General features: G+C 34.9%; 1 protein-coding gene across 1 annotated transcript; it reads right to left on the minus strand.

Moving 5' to 3' along the window:
* Positions 1-3276: 3276 nt before the first annotated feature.
* On the minus strand, positions 3277-14440 carry LOC149903627 (uncharacterized). The gene is made up of 8 exons (XM_090109110.1): positions 13769-14440; positions 10120-10391; positions 7596-8432; positions 6333-6674; positions 5589-5696; positions 5056-5145; positions 4438-4671; positions 3277-3925 (listed from the first exon to the last, which is right to left on the minus strand). Exons 1-8 carry the CDS (start codon positions 14043-14045, stop codon positions 3884-3886), a joined length of 2202 nt encoding a protein of 733 aa, XP_089965236.1. The 5' UTR covers positions 14046-14440; the 3' UTR covers positions 3277-3883.
* Positions 14441-14728: the final 288 nt, after the last annotated feature.

Here is a 14728-nt window from a genome sequence, read left to right on the forward strand (position 1 = left end):
ATATCTGTAAATCAGAGGTGAAAGACGAAAAAAAACTGTTCACATATTTATAAAAAACTCAATTCGCGCCAACTCAAAAAACAAAGATGGCGCGTGGTCATTCCATTTTTTCATTCAACCTCTGACATGCAGAAACCAAATTTCGCTTCGACACCTTAATACAATCAAACCTTATACATAAAAGCGTTGTCTTACACAAAACAGCAAGCGTCTAGAGCATTTATATAAAAATAGAACCATTTTCAATATATATCGGCTGCGTATAAATAATAATCACAAGAATAGCTTGTATAGTGTTTGGCACGGTCGGAAACATAATGCTACTAACTCGAGCGGCACAATGGCGAAATAATAAATAAAAAATAATAATAACAAGATATTTAAGCGCGATTTAATTTATTGGTACTGAAAAACAATCCCGTCATTAATCATCAAAAACATATAAAGATTAATTTATAACGATTTAGTTTTTGGCTTAATTTTAAACTGTTGATTTAGCTTTTTTTTGAAAAAAAAAATTAAGATATTTATTATTTTGTTTAATACTATGACAAGGCGCCAATTTCAAATTTATTGAACTACATATATTGTATATACCGTAAGGAGAATTAGAAAAAACAGTGTATTGCAAATGTCATTCAAATATACACGCTATAACGTTAGGAATAAATGCTACCATCTAACGATATACATTTAAAAAATATGTATAAAATAAATAAATTAAAAACTAAACAAACTACGCCAAGTTGTGACACTCTAGTTAGATTTGATCGTTACTAAAACACTATTTCAAAAAAATGTGTGCGTGTACTAGTGTACACACGTAAGAAGTGAAACTTCTTTATGACCTTATTTCAAAAAATAATTTACTATATATGCAACTTTACAGAAATACGTCGAATAACGCGTGGTAGGGATAAGAAAAAAAGATGGCGCGCAACGAAAAAATGTCACGCGTAACGAAAAAATGTTACACTAAATTTTTTTCCAACCCCGATAAAGAAGTTTCAATTCAAAAATGTTGAAAGTCAATATTATTATACACATAGATTTAAAGTAACAGTGCTCAACCACGCAATATATCGAAATTTAAGCAAGCTATATAGTATATTATTTTACAGTTAACTACATTATTAAATCCTTACTGCGCTAATAAACCACAGATTACAAATTAGTTGCATATATTTTTTATCTGTTATAAATACTCTATTTAAATTTAGACTAGGGCGTTTTACCATACAGCCAAAAGCATAGAGTAAACAGGAACGTATTTTAGTGTAAAATAGATAAAAAAGAAAAAAAATATAGTGGTTTATTACAGCAGTTCTAATATTGCTGCGGTTGAGCGAGGTTGAACGAAATACTTTTTTTCATTAGATCTGATTCTTATTCTATTAGATTAGTTGTTTTCGTGAAATTATAATACATGTCCTTGTATACCATTGTAATACAACTACATGTCATCAACACTGAATGATTGATTTTTATTTTTAAGCTATTGCATAGCTTCTATCGCGGGCCTTGAGCGCGGGGACCGAATCCAGAAAGTGCGTAACGAAAAACCTCACGCTCCCCACTCCGACGGGCACGGAGGTGTGGCTTGAAGGCATAGCATGCAATAGCTTTACCGCGGCAGTCCCCGAGTGCCACATGTCTTTTTTTTAATAAAATGCAGATTATAAAAGTAATATGTTTTGGCGCGTATTTATTTCTGCAAAGACATTAATGAATTTTTAATGAATTTTTATTCGCTTTTTTAATCTTAATAAGTACATAAATAGTTAGTTAAAGTTATATCACAATGGTATTACAGGCGAGTGTCCGGAATACCGCCTTAAAATAAAATATATATTGCTTACGTTGATAAAAGGCACAAACTATTTGGTGAAGTTGTTTCGTATGAAAATTAAATCCCATCTTCATAATAACATTGTCTTATTTATTTCAAACGTTTTTTTAATAAAGTCATACTTAAAACCTACATATACATAATATATATATACCTACTTGATTTTACAGTTAAAAATATCTGTTTAGTAAATGGAGCCAGTAACTAAGTACATATATATAAAAAAGTTGTTTGTTTTATGTACATTAAATAAATAGGACAATGTATATTATTTACATGACAGTAATAAATTTTTCAATTCGCTTACATCTAAAACTACATTTAATGAACAGTTGAGTTTTTATATTAGTCTAATGAGAAATATCTGTCAAAATGAGTTAATTGTCTTTTAATATGTAATCTGTATTTAGTGAAACCTTTTTCATATACATATTGTAAATAAATGATTCTCGAAGCAGTTATAATATTATTTTGACATTGTGATTCGGTAATTCATTTTTACTGCAATTCTCAAATTGTTTGTATAATTATTGATCAGGCATTTGTTAATCCTCGAGTGATTGTATAGTACTTATGGAAAAAGTAAATTTCGCATGGATATGAATACCAATGATTCGAAATTAAGTAATTCTTTTTTTAACCGACTTCATTCCTATATAGAAATGTTTTTTTTAGATGAATTGCTATAATGTACGCATGACTATAATTCGAAAAATAAGACCCCCTCAGTGTTTCGTTGGTAAAATATAAATTAAATCGATACATAAATAATTTATTACTCTAGCATATTCAAGGAATGACCTAATTAAGGTAAGCTTAACTCCGAATTATTATGACAAAAATAAGCATCGTTGTTACATAGTATATACAAATGTTTATTCAATTTTCTATCGTAAAAAATGTAAAACAAAAAAGTGACGCGCAAGGTTATAAAAAAGTCAATACGTCAAAATTTCCCGCCATTTAAGTTTGAAAAAAAAGAATGTAAACTCATTTTTTCATATTCACACATATAGGACATTTATTTGCAATGAAAAATACTGGGAAAGGGTTTGTAAACAGTTATGAAATACTGAAAGTATGTTTATTATATTATTTATTTATGTATAGCCATTATTTATAAAAATTAACTGTTTCTTCATATATATTAATGTTATGTGCATATTACGCTTCCCATATTGTCTTTTAAGTTAAAACGAATCGATAAAAAGTTGAATATTTCATTAAAATCGAGAAATATACTATCTTAGGCGTAAACAGAAACTATTATATTGTGCGTATGAGATGTCGATATTTTGCGTAATTAACTTTAATCAAATATGAAAAAGAAGTAAAAATATTATTTTACAATATGAATAAGGTAGTATTTCTTAATTGTCTATTTTCTATGATACAAATTTTGCTTAATTTTGAACTGATATACAAAAATGTTGAGAAATATTGAGATTTTTTACAACTTTTGGTGTTACAAATTAAATTTTCTCTATAATAATAAAATGACTAAAGTTTATCACGCAAAATCGTGCACCTTTTACGCGAGGAACCATTGTATACTAGAGAGATTCACCCATTATGTAAAAGTTCGAGTATTTTCATTGCATTCAGACGGACAAAATATTATTAATAACAATAAGTAGGTAAAAGACCAAAAAAGAAGGAAATGTTCAATTGTTTGACCAGACATTAAGTCCATATATGATTTTAATGAGCGACTACAGAGTTTCTTGCCGGCTCCTATCTGTAGGAACTGCTTTCCGAACCGATGGTAAATTTTAAATCATGTATTTTGACAATTCAAAAGTGCTTTTAAACGAAGTCTAGTTAAAATAATAAATGTTTGAGTTTGAGTATAAACTAATAAATACAGAAAGTTTTTCAGAAGAATATACATAAAAATTGTGACATTCTTTGTCTATATTATCTATCCGAATACAATGAAAACACGTTACAATATAAATATATAAGGCAAAATCTACCGCCCGAGTACGCGATCCTATTTGTTCTAACTTATTTACCTTAAACAACTCATGCCGTTCAACCGGAGCACATTTCTGAGTGATCGTCCCAAGCTGCTACCTGAAAATGTTATTTTAAAAATTAATTATAATCAAAACTAATTAGTATTGTTTTGTCATATTTATTAATCATTCAGGCTCTTATGTTTTAATTCATTTGGGAATCAGATTGATTGTGATTTTTTTCGTTTTGTGTTTAGTGACCCACAATCATGGTACGCACAGTCACACAAGTTAAAGACTGTGTATGATAGGTGATTAGAACACGTTTGTTAGCGAGATATACTTTATCTCCCTCGCCATATTGTCCCGCCCTTCCCTTGAAGGAGTGGTTATGAGTTCGTGTGTGTGTGCGTATGTTAAGCGTGTTTGCGTGTTTGCGTATGTATGCGTATATGCGTGAGTATATGTGTATGTATGTTATGCGTAAGTGTCTGCGTATGTTAGTCATAAGTGTCTTCGTATATGTGTGAATATGTGTATGCGTATGTTGTGCGTATGTGTATACCCGTGTGTGTATGCGTATGTGTGTGCATATTGTTCGTACGTGTATCCATGTGTATGTACACGCACCTGGCACTCCCGGCTGCAGTACCACTGGTTGGCGCAGCCGGCGCACACGAACTGCGCGTCCCTCGCCCTACATCCCTGGCACAGCGGCGTGTCGTCCGCCGCTTCGTCTATCACGAGCCGTCCGGCGCCGGACGGCGAGCCGCCGGACGCTCCGGACGCTCCGGACGCGCCGGACGCACCGGACGCGCCGGATCCGGCTGCTTCACCTTCGGACGCGGGGCTTTCTTCGTCGTCCTGGAATTGGAGGGAGAAAACCAACGTAGAAATAAAATGCAACTCTACTCTCAAACTGCACACAATATACAGATACAACCAGTAGGGACACTTCATACATTAATCCGACATAACCCACGGCTCCTTCCCTGGGGCCGTGGGCATCTTATGCAAAATTTCCCCACTTAAAAAAGGGAAACTTCATTCAAACGTTCTTAATGACTCACGCACACACGCGTTCGTAAATGGCCTTCGGATAGTTGAAAATTTTACAAGCCGATTTAAATTTGACGGTCACTTCGATAGATCTATGGAAAAATAATACGTAAACCTTTAATAGTAATCTCTACCTGCTCTTTGCTATCGGAAAAACTAAAAATAAAAATAATAGTCAATGAAACTTACCAACTGCACAACTTCCGCTTTATCTTGTGCTTGTGGTTCCGGCGGTGGGGGTGTCGGCTGCACCGGTGTTATCGTTATTTCGCCACAATTCTGCACAAATTTTACAGCTTTTCATAACAATAACTAAAAAACATCATAACATCGTTCCCAAATTTTCAGTTATATCAGTCGCAATGCATACATAAGCATGCACAAGCATTTCGTCAACAAACTGTTTATGTCATTATCGACCCCCATTTTTAATACTGTAGTGCACTATGCTATGATTAACATTTAGTGAAGTGATTCGACATTAAGAACTAGTGTTGTACTGCAACAAATATGAAAATGTGGCTTCGAATGCTTTTGTTAATCAATGAGTATTGCCATTTACCAAAAAAACAACAACATCGCAACCGCGCGAAACACCTCACTCATCTAAACTAAACACAGGCTGAATATAATTTTGTCTTAAAACTAGAAATTTAGAATTTGGAATGATCGAGGCCAATTCGTACACCAATTGCGTCTTATTTCCTTACGTCATAAGGTACCTTGGCCTGACCGAAAGATGGCAACGGTGGTGCACTCTGTGTTCCGTCCGGTGACGTAAGCAGTTTTGCCAACGTCGGCGAGTAACTCTGAGACGCAGGGGACGCCTGCTGGAAGGTTGGCAACACTCATTCAAGCTAATCCAATCATTTCAACTTGGAATGCGTTGCGGGATGGACGTGTTTGCTCGACTTTGCCAGATTATAAAACATTTTTTTATTAAATCGTATTCAGAGTACGCCCTTTCTTGGTCATGCTAAATATAGGATCTATAAAAGCTAAATAGATTAAATGGTTTCATTTAAATATGTACGATAATATTGCAAGCTAAATGAAAATGATAAGCAGTGGCATTAGTAACATGTGTGAATTAAAACTATTTTGACGCAGTTAAATAATTTACCTTCACCGATTTGTTCAAAGTATCAAAATGTTTTCGTCAACATAAATGAATTTCAAAAACATGAATGGATCTATGGAAACTCGTTCTATAAGAAAATGTATAATTATGTTGACATAGATACTCAGAAACTTATCTTTGGAGTCATAGAAATTGTTTATTTACAATTAATCCCATAAAAAACAATATAATATTATACTGATAGCCGAATAACGAAACATTATTTCCCACCTATTTATTCTCCAATTTTTATACCTACCCTCATTCACAAAATTTTCAATCCGATTCAACCATCAAAATAGTTTTATTCCATTTTGATCCTTACTCCTTTCTTCACCATACATACCTTAGTCAAAATCCCGTGTAACAACGAATTCTGCTGGCTTTGTCCGGTATCGTGACTCGTGGTGACAGGCAACAACGAAATTTCTGGATATGGCGGTGGAGGTGGCAATCTTGGGCTCGGAGAAGCCATTCTCTCCGCTTGCTTCTGTATGTGTTCTTCGTTCCTTTCTGGTCTTCGTCTCTCTGGCCTGATGTGTTCTGGCCGCGGCATATCCATTCTACTGGGCATCATGCCTGGTTGCTGCATGTTCGCGAATTGAACTAGCACGTCTTTAAATGATAAGCCGTTGGGTAAACTGCCCACTTGCATTTGTTGTAGCCGTTCGAGCATCGCCTTTTGATTCTGGAATTGTGTTCGTGTCACTTCAGTGTGGAAGTTTGTGTTATATTTGAATATGAGGTAATGCTTTATGGATGTAAGGTGATATTTAGGATAAATAGATGTAATGTCTTGATGTGTTTGTATTATAAGATGCGAAAGATAATTAAAGTAGACTTGGAGTATGAGCAGATATTTAGTAATAGAGCATAATGTGTTGGATTTTTGTATAAAATAAAATATTACAAGTTAGAAATACTGATCAGACTTGAAAATTCTGATAAAAACTACGTAAACCTTTACGTACAGTTTTCTATAATTTGCGAACGTCAGTACATACGTAAAAAAATAAAATAAAAGAAACCGATTTTTAAAAATCGTAATTATGACTTTAGTCACCTTCAAGGAACTTAATATCATTTCAAATGAAGTCCATTAAATGTTTTCTCGATAATTCAAGTATTTATTTGTAAGAATAAAGAAAAGAATGTGCGCAATTACGTATTACTACGAATGTGTATTACATAATAACAATAACTATTAAAATAATCATTCCCATATGTATTCATTGAATATTCCAGAAGTACATCACAGATTAAAGGGCCAAAGTTTATTTAATCAATAAAGAATCAATCAAGAGAAAAATATGCAGGAAGAAATTTCGCATCACATGCAAATTCGAAAACCATGTATTATTTGTTACATGAGTATGTTTAGGTATTATTTGGTAATAGACAAAGTTCTGTACACTATTGTTTGTGTGTAAAGATAATAAAATAGGTACATTTTTGGTTGAAGGTATAACAGCAGATATACTTGTGGGATCGAAACATATATATATTGATTCATCAATTCATAAATATTGAACCTTAACTGAAAGAAACATACTAAACTTCTTTAAAATAAAAGAAAAACATTATCTAATAAATAGATTGAGGCACTTACCATATCCAAATTATTGAACAGCATATTTAGGTTTCCTAGATTATTGACACTATCCATTTTCGGCGCTATCGGCCTTGGGTTCATGATATTAGGGTTCACTATCGACTTCATTCGTCTGCCTCTTCTGGGAGTTATTTCCGGATTCCTCTGCCTATAATCCGCTATTATTGACTTCACATCTTTAGTCGGTCCTTGACGGCCCATCGGCATACCGTAACTAGACGGTAACTGACCGTTCATATCTCTAGGAAACCCTGGTAATGGTCCAGGCATCATTAAACCTTGAGGGAACATCGGTTTTGACATCTGCTGCATATGCGCAGTTTTGTCATATGGCGGTGGCAACCCTGACATCAAGTTAAAATGCGTTGTTACTGGCATTACAGGTTGCATCATGGGATTGAGTGATCCAGGTTGTTTCAACGCTAAACCGGATATTTCATCGCTTTTATCTATAGCGAGGTTCTTAGCTTGGTTCAGATAGTCGAATGGATCAGTTCTCTCTGCTCCATTAATGTCAGCCGACTTCTCGAAGGATAGCACTTGTTTTCGCCTTAAGAGCCGTAGTAGAATTTCCTCTTTGACCTTTTTAAGATGTAATATATTATTCCATTCATGTTCCTTCTTTTGAGCTAACTCGCGTAACGTCTGTATTTCCGAGAGCAGTTGTTCCGTATGCCTCTGTATTTCGTCCACGTTGTTCTTAGTTGCCGTTTGAATGTAATCGTTTATCATAATATCGTGTTGTGGAAACGTTTTCTCGACTTCTTGGCACAGTTTCTTTAGAGGCGACTCCGTGTCCACGTCTTCGCTGGATCGCCGCTTTACAGGTTCCTCCTGTTTTTAAAAGGTTTAGATGTTGCAAATTAAAGTTATAAAGTAATATATTGGGCTGATATACAATGATAACTGGAAAATAATCGGAATATTACAAATGTTAGATTATTTAGGGGGCGTTTGTAACAACCCTGCTATGGCAAAGACAAAGACCTACTTTGTGTAGTTCGTAACAACCCTGTTATCAGTGGCGTGCCTAGGGTGTAAGGACTGGGCAAGCCCAAATTTTTCAAAATGTTTGATGGATACCCTTTTCATTAATAAGATACCTACCTAGGTATACTGTGTAATTATGTTCGTTATAAAACTTATAAAAAAAAAGTGAACATAATATTACCTACATGCTGAATCAAATCTTTTAAATTTTCACGCGCGCCCGCAAACAGTTGAGTCAAACGTTTATTATTAAAATCGATAAATTATATAAAACTGTATGACATTATATTATTAATAAAATTGTACAGATCATTTATATTCTAATTCAAAACGCCAATCTTTCTGAAGGAAAGATTTTATAACATCGGAATTATAGAAAGTAGGTGTTTGTTTTAGAATTCAATTACCTAACAGCTACTTTTCTATGGCAATTATTGTACCTAATACAGAAAGGCGTTCTTGGCCAAATAAATACTTATACGTATTTCTTAATAATTAATACGTACATACCTATGAATACGATTTAACGATGAGAAAGCACGCTCCGTGGAAGAACTACCTATTTAAAACCTATTTACTAGCAGGAATCGTAACTACCAAAATATGTGCAAGTTTCAACAGCTGGGGAAAGGCTTCTTCTAAGCAATTCTCATTCATGAAATCGTTCGTAAACATTACAATTAAAATTTCGTTTATGTGACTTGTACTAGTTTCGGTAATGCACAAATCGGGAGTTGGTTTTGATGAAGAAATTAATTGTTTTTCAGTAAAGTTTAATGATTTTACCTTTCCCCCGCTGAGCACAAAGCAAACCACCACAATTTACAACACAATCTGCAGTCGCGACACTTATTTTACAACAAAATTCGAAAAACTTAACCTAAATATCACCCGCTCAAACAAACTATAATTTAACAATAATATTCACGACGTTCGTTCGCGCAATCGTAACTATCTTCACACTGTTAAAGCCGGGCATTTTTTCCCTTAGAAATTGCTATAGAGTTCTATAACTAGGTATGTATCTACTCCGACGAAATTTCATACGTTAGAAGAGATGAGCGCAAAGCCCGGTAAAAGCCCACGCGTGCAAGCGAGACACCGCACTGTTTATAATCCATCCAATTTAGGTTGTAACGTCCAAATAAAAGGTACGCCGTACGACCTTATTCCGATAGGAAGAAGGATGAAATTAAAAAGTTTACTCGAATTCGTCATTATTTTATGCTAGGCGTATTATACATATATTATATTGTAGGTGAGTTTTCATTGAATTCGGAGCAGATTATGAATTGCTCATTGCGCGCGAATATTCAAACGTGAATATAGTTATTTTTCTGTCTCGTAGCGAATTTCTAAGGCAAGCCGGGCTTTTCAGCTTGTATGAACGTACCGCCACTGCCTGTTATGGCAAAGACCTACTATGTGTAGTTCGTAACAACCCTGTTATGGCATAGACAAAAACCTACTTTGTGTAATTTAAGTGCTATCTAAGAAAAAAATGTACATTAGAATGGTCAAGAAATCTTACCTTAATATCCCCATTAACAGGCTGCGTACTTTTTGGTTCCTTATCTACTTTCTCAGTTGGCGCTTCCAACATTTGAACATCCGTCTCACTCTCTCTTTTCTCTCTCTCTTGCTTTTTCTCCTCTTTGCTTTTCACTTCTACCGGTGGCTCTTCTTTCTCCTCGCTAACTATTGCTACCTCAGGCTCCGTTGTTTCATTCTTAATTTCAACAACTTCTGGAGTTTTTGCATTCTCTTGTGGAATTAAAACTTTAGTGTCTTCTTTAGTAGTTTCTAAAACAATACGAGAAACTGTAATAATGTATCCATATAATTTTCATGTTTTAATTGATTTACAACTAGGCCTACCTACCCAAGGATATATTATCATGATCTTTGGCAATGAAAATTTATTCAACCCTTTCTACTTTTTAAGTTTCACTTCTCAACTGATTTTGATGAAATTTCGCACAGACAATCTTTAGAGCCTGAGAAGGCAAGGCAAGGAAGAACATAGGCTACCTTTTATCAAAACACCACACAGACGAAGCCGCGGGCGGAAGCTAGTTGAAGAATAAAGAAGAACAATGTTGGATATTTAAGTAGATAATAGACATAATTTAAAATAATAAGATTTTAATTATAAGAGACAAAAATAATGTAAGCAAACTCTTCTATAAAAATAAATAAATAAATATTTCAGGACAATTTTCACACACGGCAAAATCTAATCCCATACTAAGGTTTCGCTTGTGTTATGGAAACCAGATGGCTGATAAACATACATATCGACGATGAAGTATCAATACCTCCTAACTAACATTTTAGCGATTTTCGTTTTATTGCATTTTCGTACTTAAAATAGAGTAATACATAGGCCCATAAAGATCATTTCTCTGTAAACAGTCAATTTGAGCAAATATTAAAGTGTAGCAATACCTTATAACAAAAGTTGCGTCATTTTTGCTGGCAATATATTCTAAGTACACCCTGACGCGTCCGCTCTATGTTTTTAAGCACGCTTTCCTTGGGCTCATTTACAGTTTATTCCTGGTTTAAAAGTGGTGAGTTTGGCATGCTTTCAAACCAAGAAGAAAGTATCCTAACACGTGCTTCTCCATCAAACTCAACAAACCATCGAAAAGTTGCCATTCTTGATGAGTTTTTTGATGCTTTTCCAAAACTACCATCGCATTATGCGCGTAAAGATACCAACAAATTGTTCGTAGAGTCAATTAAATTACTAAGCATTGTACATGTTACTGGTTTGACGAAACAGCTGCTGACCTGACGTCTAGCACTTTTGTTTCGTTTGTAATTAATTACCTGGTAAAGCATTGTGTTAGCCAACAGCTGCCTATTATTATATTTTCTGACGGATGCACTTACCAAAATCGCAACGCAGTTATGTCGAACGCACTATTATATTTTAGTTAAAAGTATAATATTACCATAACTCAAAAGTTTTTAGAACCCGGTCACACACAAATGGAATGCGATTCAGCTCATAGCACCATTGAACGCCAACTTATAATAATATACGGGCATTTCTCCGCAACTCGAGCCTCGAGGTCAAGCGCCTATTTTGCGTGAGAGAGGGAGGTGGGGGAAACCAGCTAAAACTGAAACCACCCGAGCACATGAAGCCAAGCAGCTTGGAAGGGCTGCCGAAGGCTTCAGGGAGGGACCCGGGAGACCCCAGGTGTCTTGCCCTGTACTCCGCAACCCCCGTACATTCCATGATGACGTGGGCTGCCTTTTCCTCGGACGCCATGCATGCTCTGCACAGCGGACTGTCTGTGATCCCTAAATTAAAGAGATGTTTGTCGAAGGGGCCGTGCCCTGTGAGGGTCCCTGTTATTACACGTAGTTGCACTCTGCGTAGGTTGAGAATCTGACGTGCAAGTCTAGAGTCAATGTTTGTTAGGGCTTCTCTGGCATGCTTGCAATCAGATCTGCTTGAACATTCTGCTTTTTGTGCAGTGCTAGTGAGCTGGGTAATCATCCGCCGGATCCAGCTTGCAGGTAGCGGTATACTGGGAAAAGGTCCCATGACCGGTGTTTCAGATGCCCTTCTGGCTAATATGTCAGCAGCATCGTTTCCTCGTGAGTTACTGTGTCCTTTTATTCATTGTAGTACTAGGGAATTTCCCAGATCACATACCCTAGTTAGGGCTAGGTGACACTCTAGAATTAACCCTGCAGTGATTTCATGGGTTTTGATTGTCATGAGTGCTGCTTTGCTATCCGATAGGATCCGAATCGAAAAATTGTTACATTCCTTTTGATTATGGCTGAAGCTGCAAGTAGAAGTCCTAGGCATTCAGCCTGAAAGACTGCATTATGGGGTCAGACACCGTATTACTCAGAGAAGACCCCAGCACCCGTGCCATTTTCAGTCTTGGACCCGTCCGTGAAGATGAGTAAATTTTCGACGCTGTTGTGCTCTGACGTGTGTTCATCTAGCTGTATCTTATATTTCTTGACTTGAACGCCAACTTAAGAACAAGGCAATTTACGTTCCAAGTGATTATGCTACTATAACCAAAGCAGCAAGAACATCTCGTCCATAATATGAAGTTGAACAAATTGAAATAATGTTTTATATTCAAGTCACTATCTTCGAGCATAATCACGTGTAGTGACAGGATTTTAAATCAACATTTTACTATAGTATTGATACAAAAACCTAATATTGAAATAAAAAAATGTTGTAATCTTTAGAACAATTTCTTCTAAGTATATTGGCAATAAATTGTATCTTAAAAATACGGCTTCCTGTTTAAATACAATTACAAGCAATATCTAATATCTCCATGTTTTTTTAAAAAGCTGTGAAGTTACATTTAATAAATGATTCCATGATATCTAATATCCTTTTATAATGAACGTTAGCTAAAATAAGAATTAAAAACAGTAACGAAAAAGAAATAAAACGTTTTTTTCGTCTACTGAAAAATGTAGTTTTTGTAGTTAGCATATATTGACACTTCATCGTCGATATATAATTTTTTAATAAATACTTATATAGATAATTAACACCCAGACACAGAGCAAACATCTATGTTCATTGTTCATCACACAAATATTTGCTCCGGGTGGGAATCAAACCCACAACCTCTGGGTTGGAAGGCAGGGCCACTACCAACCAAGCCAACCGGTCAGTCAAAAATTCTTAAATGTATGTACATAATTTATGTGCACTTGGGTAGAATAATACACAAGAAAACATTTAATTGGACAGTTAATTATTTATGAATTAGTCCTATTTATTCAATCACAAAAATATTAAATATTTATTTTGCAGTAAATGTTTTCCATCAATTAGCTCATATAGTGATATCAACTTAGCATAGTAGAATTTGATTTTTTTTTAATGGACATTTTTTAATTCATTCAGTTAATTATTTACTTCCCTATTTTTTATGTACTTAGTTTAGAGAGTTTACACCATTATATTTCATTCGCGTTTCACTTACACATTTAGTACACAAACATTAGATAATTATACTACTTATGTACTGTATTAGTGTATTTAACATTATAATACACAAATAAAAATAAACAAATATCAATTATGAACATCATGACTATAATTAATGCTGCACTATGGATAAAATAGAAGTGTACCAAGCCAAGTTCTGAATTCTATATAAGAAAAAAGATCTTACCTTTTGTTTCTTCCTGTTGCTCTCCCAAATCACCACCTTTGCTTGCACTCTCGCTTAAACTCTCTTCTTTGGCATTATCATCACAGTTACCCGCATTCTCATTTGTTTCCGCCTTATTATCAGCGGTGTCTTCTGCTTCTTTCGCGGAGCTCATTTCTTCGTCGATGCACAATGGATCAACTTCATTTTCACCCGAGTTCTCCGGCAAGGGCGATTCCGCAGCTCCCACTAACCGGTCTTTCGGTGAATCCACTATTTTAATATCTATATCGTTCATGTTTATTTACATATTTCCGAATTTGTTACGGTGTCAGCATGCCGAATATTTCTCAATACTTCGACTCGCAATCATAACCATAGTTATGCACCACAAAACCAGTAAAATACACCAGGTGTGCGCCTCTTGCGTTAATATTATATATATTTAATTAATATCACTAAAATATTTCAAATCTCTTTCCCATATTGGGAGACTTCACAAATTCGCGATGAACTCAAGCCGTGCACACAAATATATTTATAAGGTATATATACTTTACACCAATATAATTTATTTGCGACTTTATTACGTTATTAACTGCAGTTTGCAAATTAACTTCAAACAAATATATTCTTCTAAAAATCTAGATTTAACTTTGATTATTGCAAAAAATAATGCTTCTGTATCAGGGACGCAAACACAGGACGCAAAGTAGGGATGCTCGATGAACATCGATGTTCGATGATCATCGATGTTGAAAGCAAAAACATCGCTGTTTTAACATCGATATTGCTATACGAAAAATATCGTAACATCGATGTTAACGGCATCTGTCATCGATGTTAACTCACGGCCTCACGCACGACACGACCAATGCAACTTACGAAGTTACGAAACAAAATATGTCTTTTATGAACGCATCCACAACACAAAGTTTATTTTGAACTTTGAACGCGTATTCATTCATTCAGGGCGCACCG

Source organism: Colias eurytheme, chromosome 13, assembly GCF_061535395.1.
Source record: "Colias eurytheme isolate Ceu_HAF_F1 chromosome 13, ilColEury1 Martin Lab GWU primary, whole genome shotgun sequence".
Taxonomy (NCBI): domain Eukaryota; kingdom Metazoa; phylum Arthropoda; class Insecta; order Lepidoptera; family Pieridae; genus Colias; species Colias eurytheme.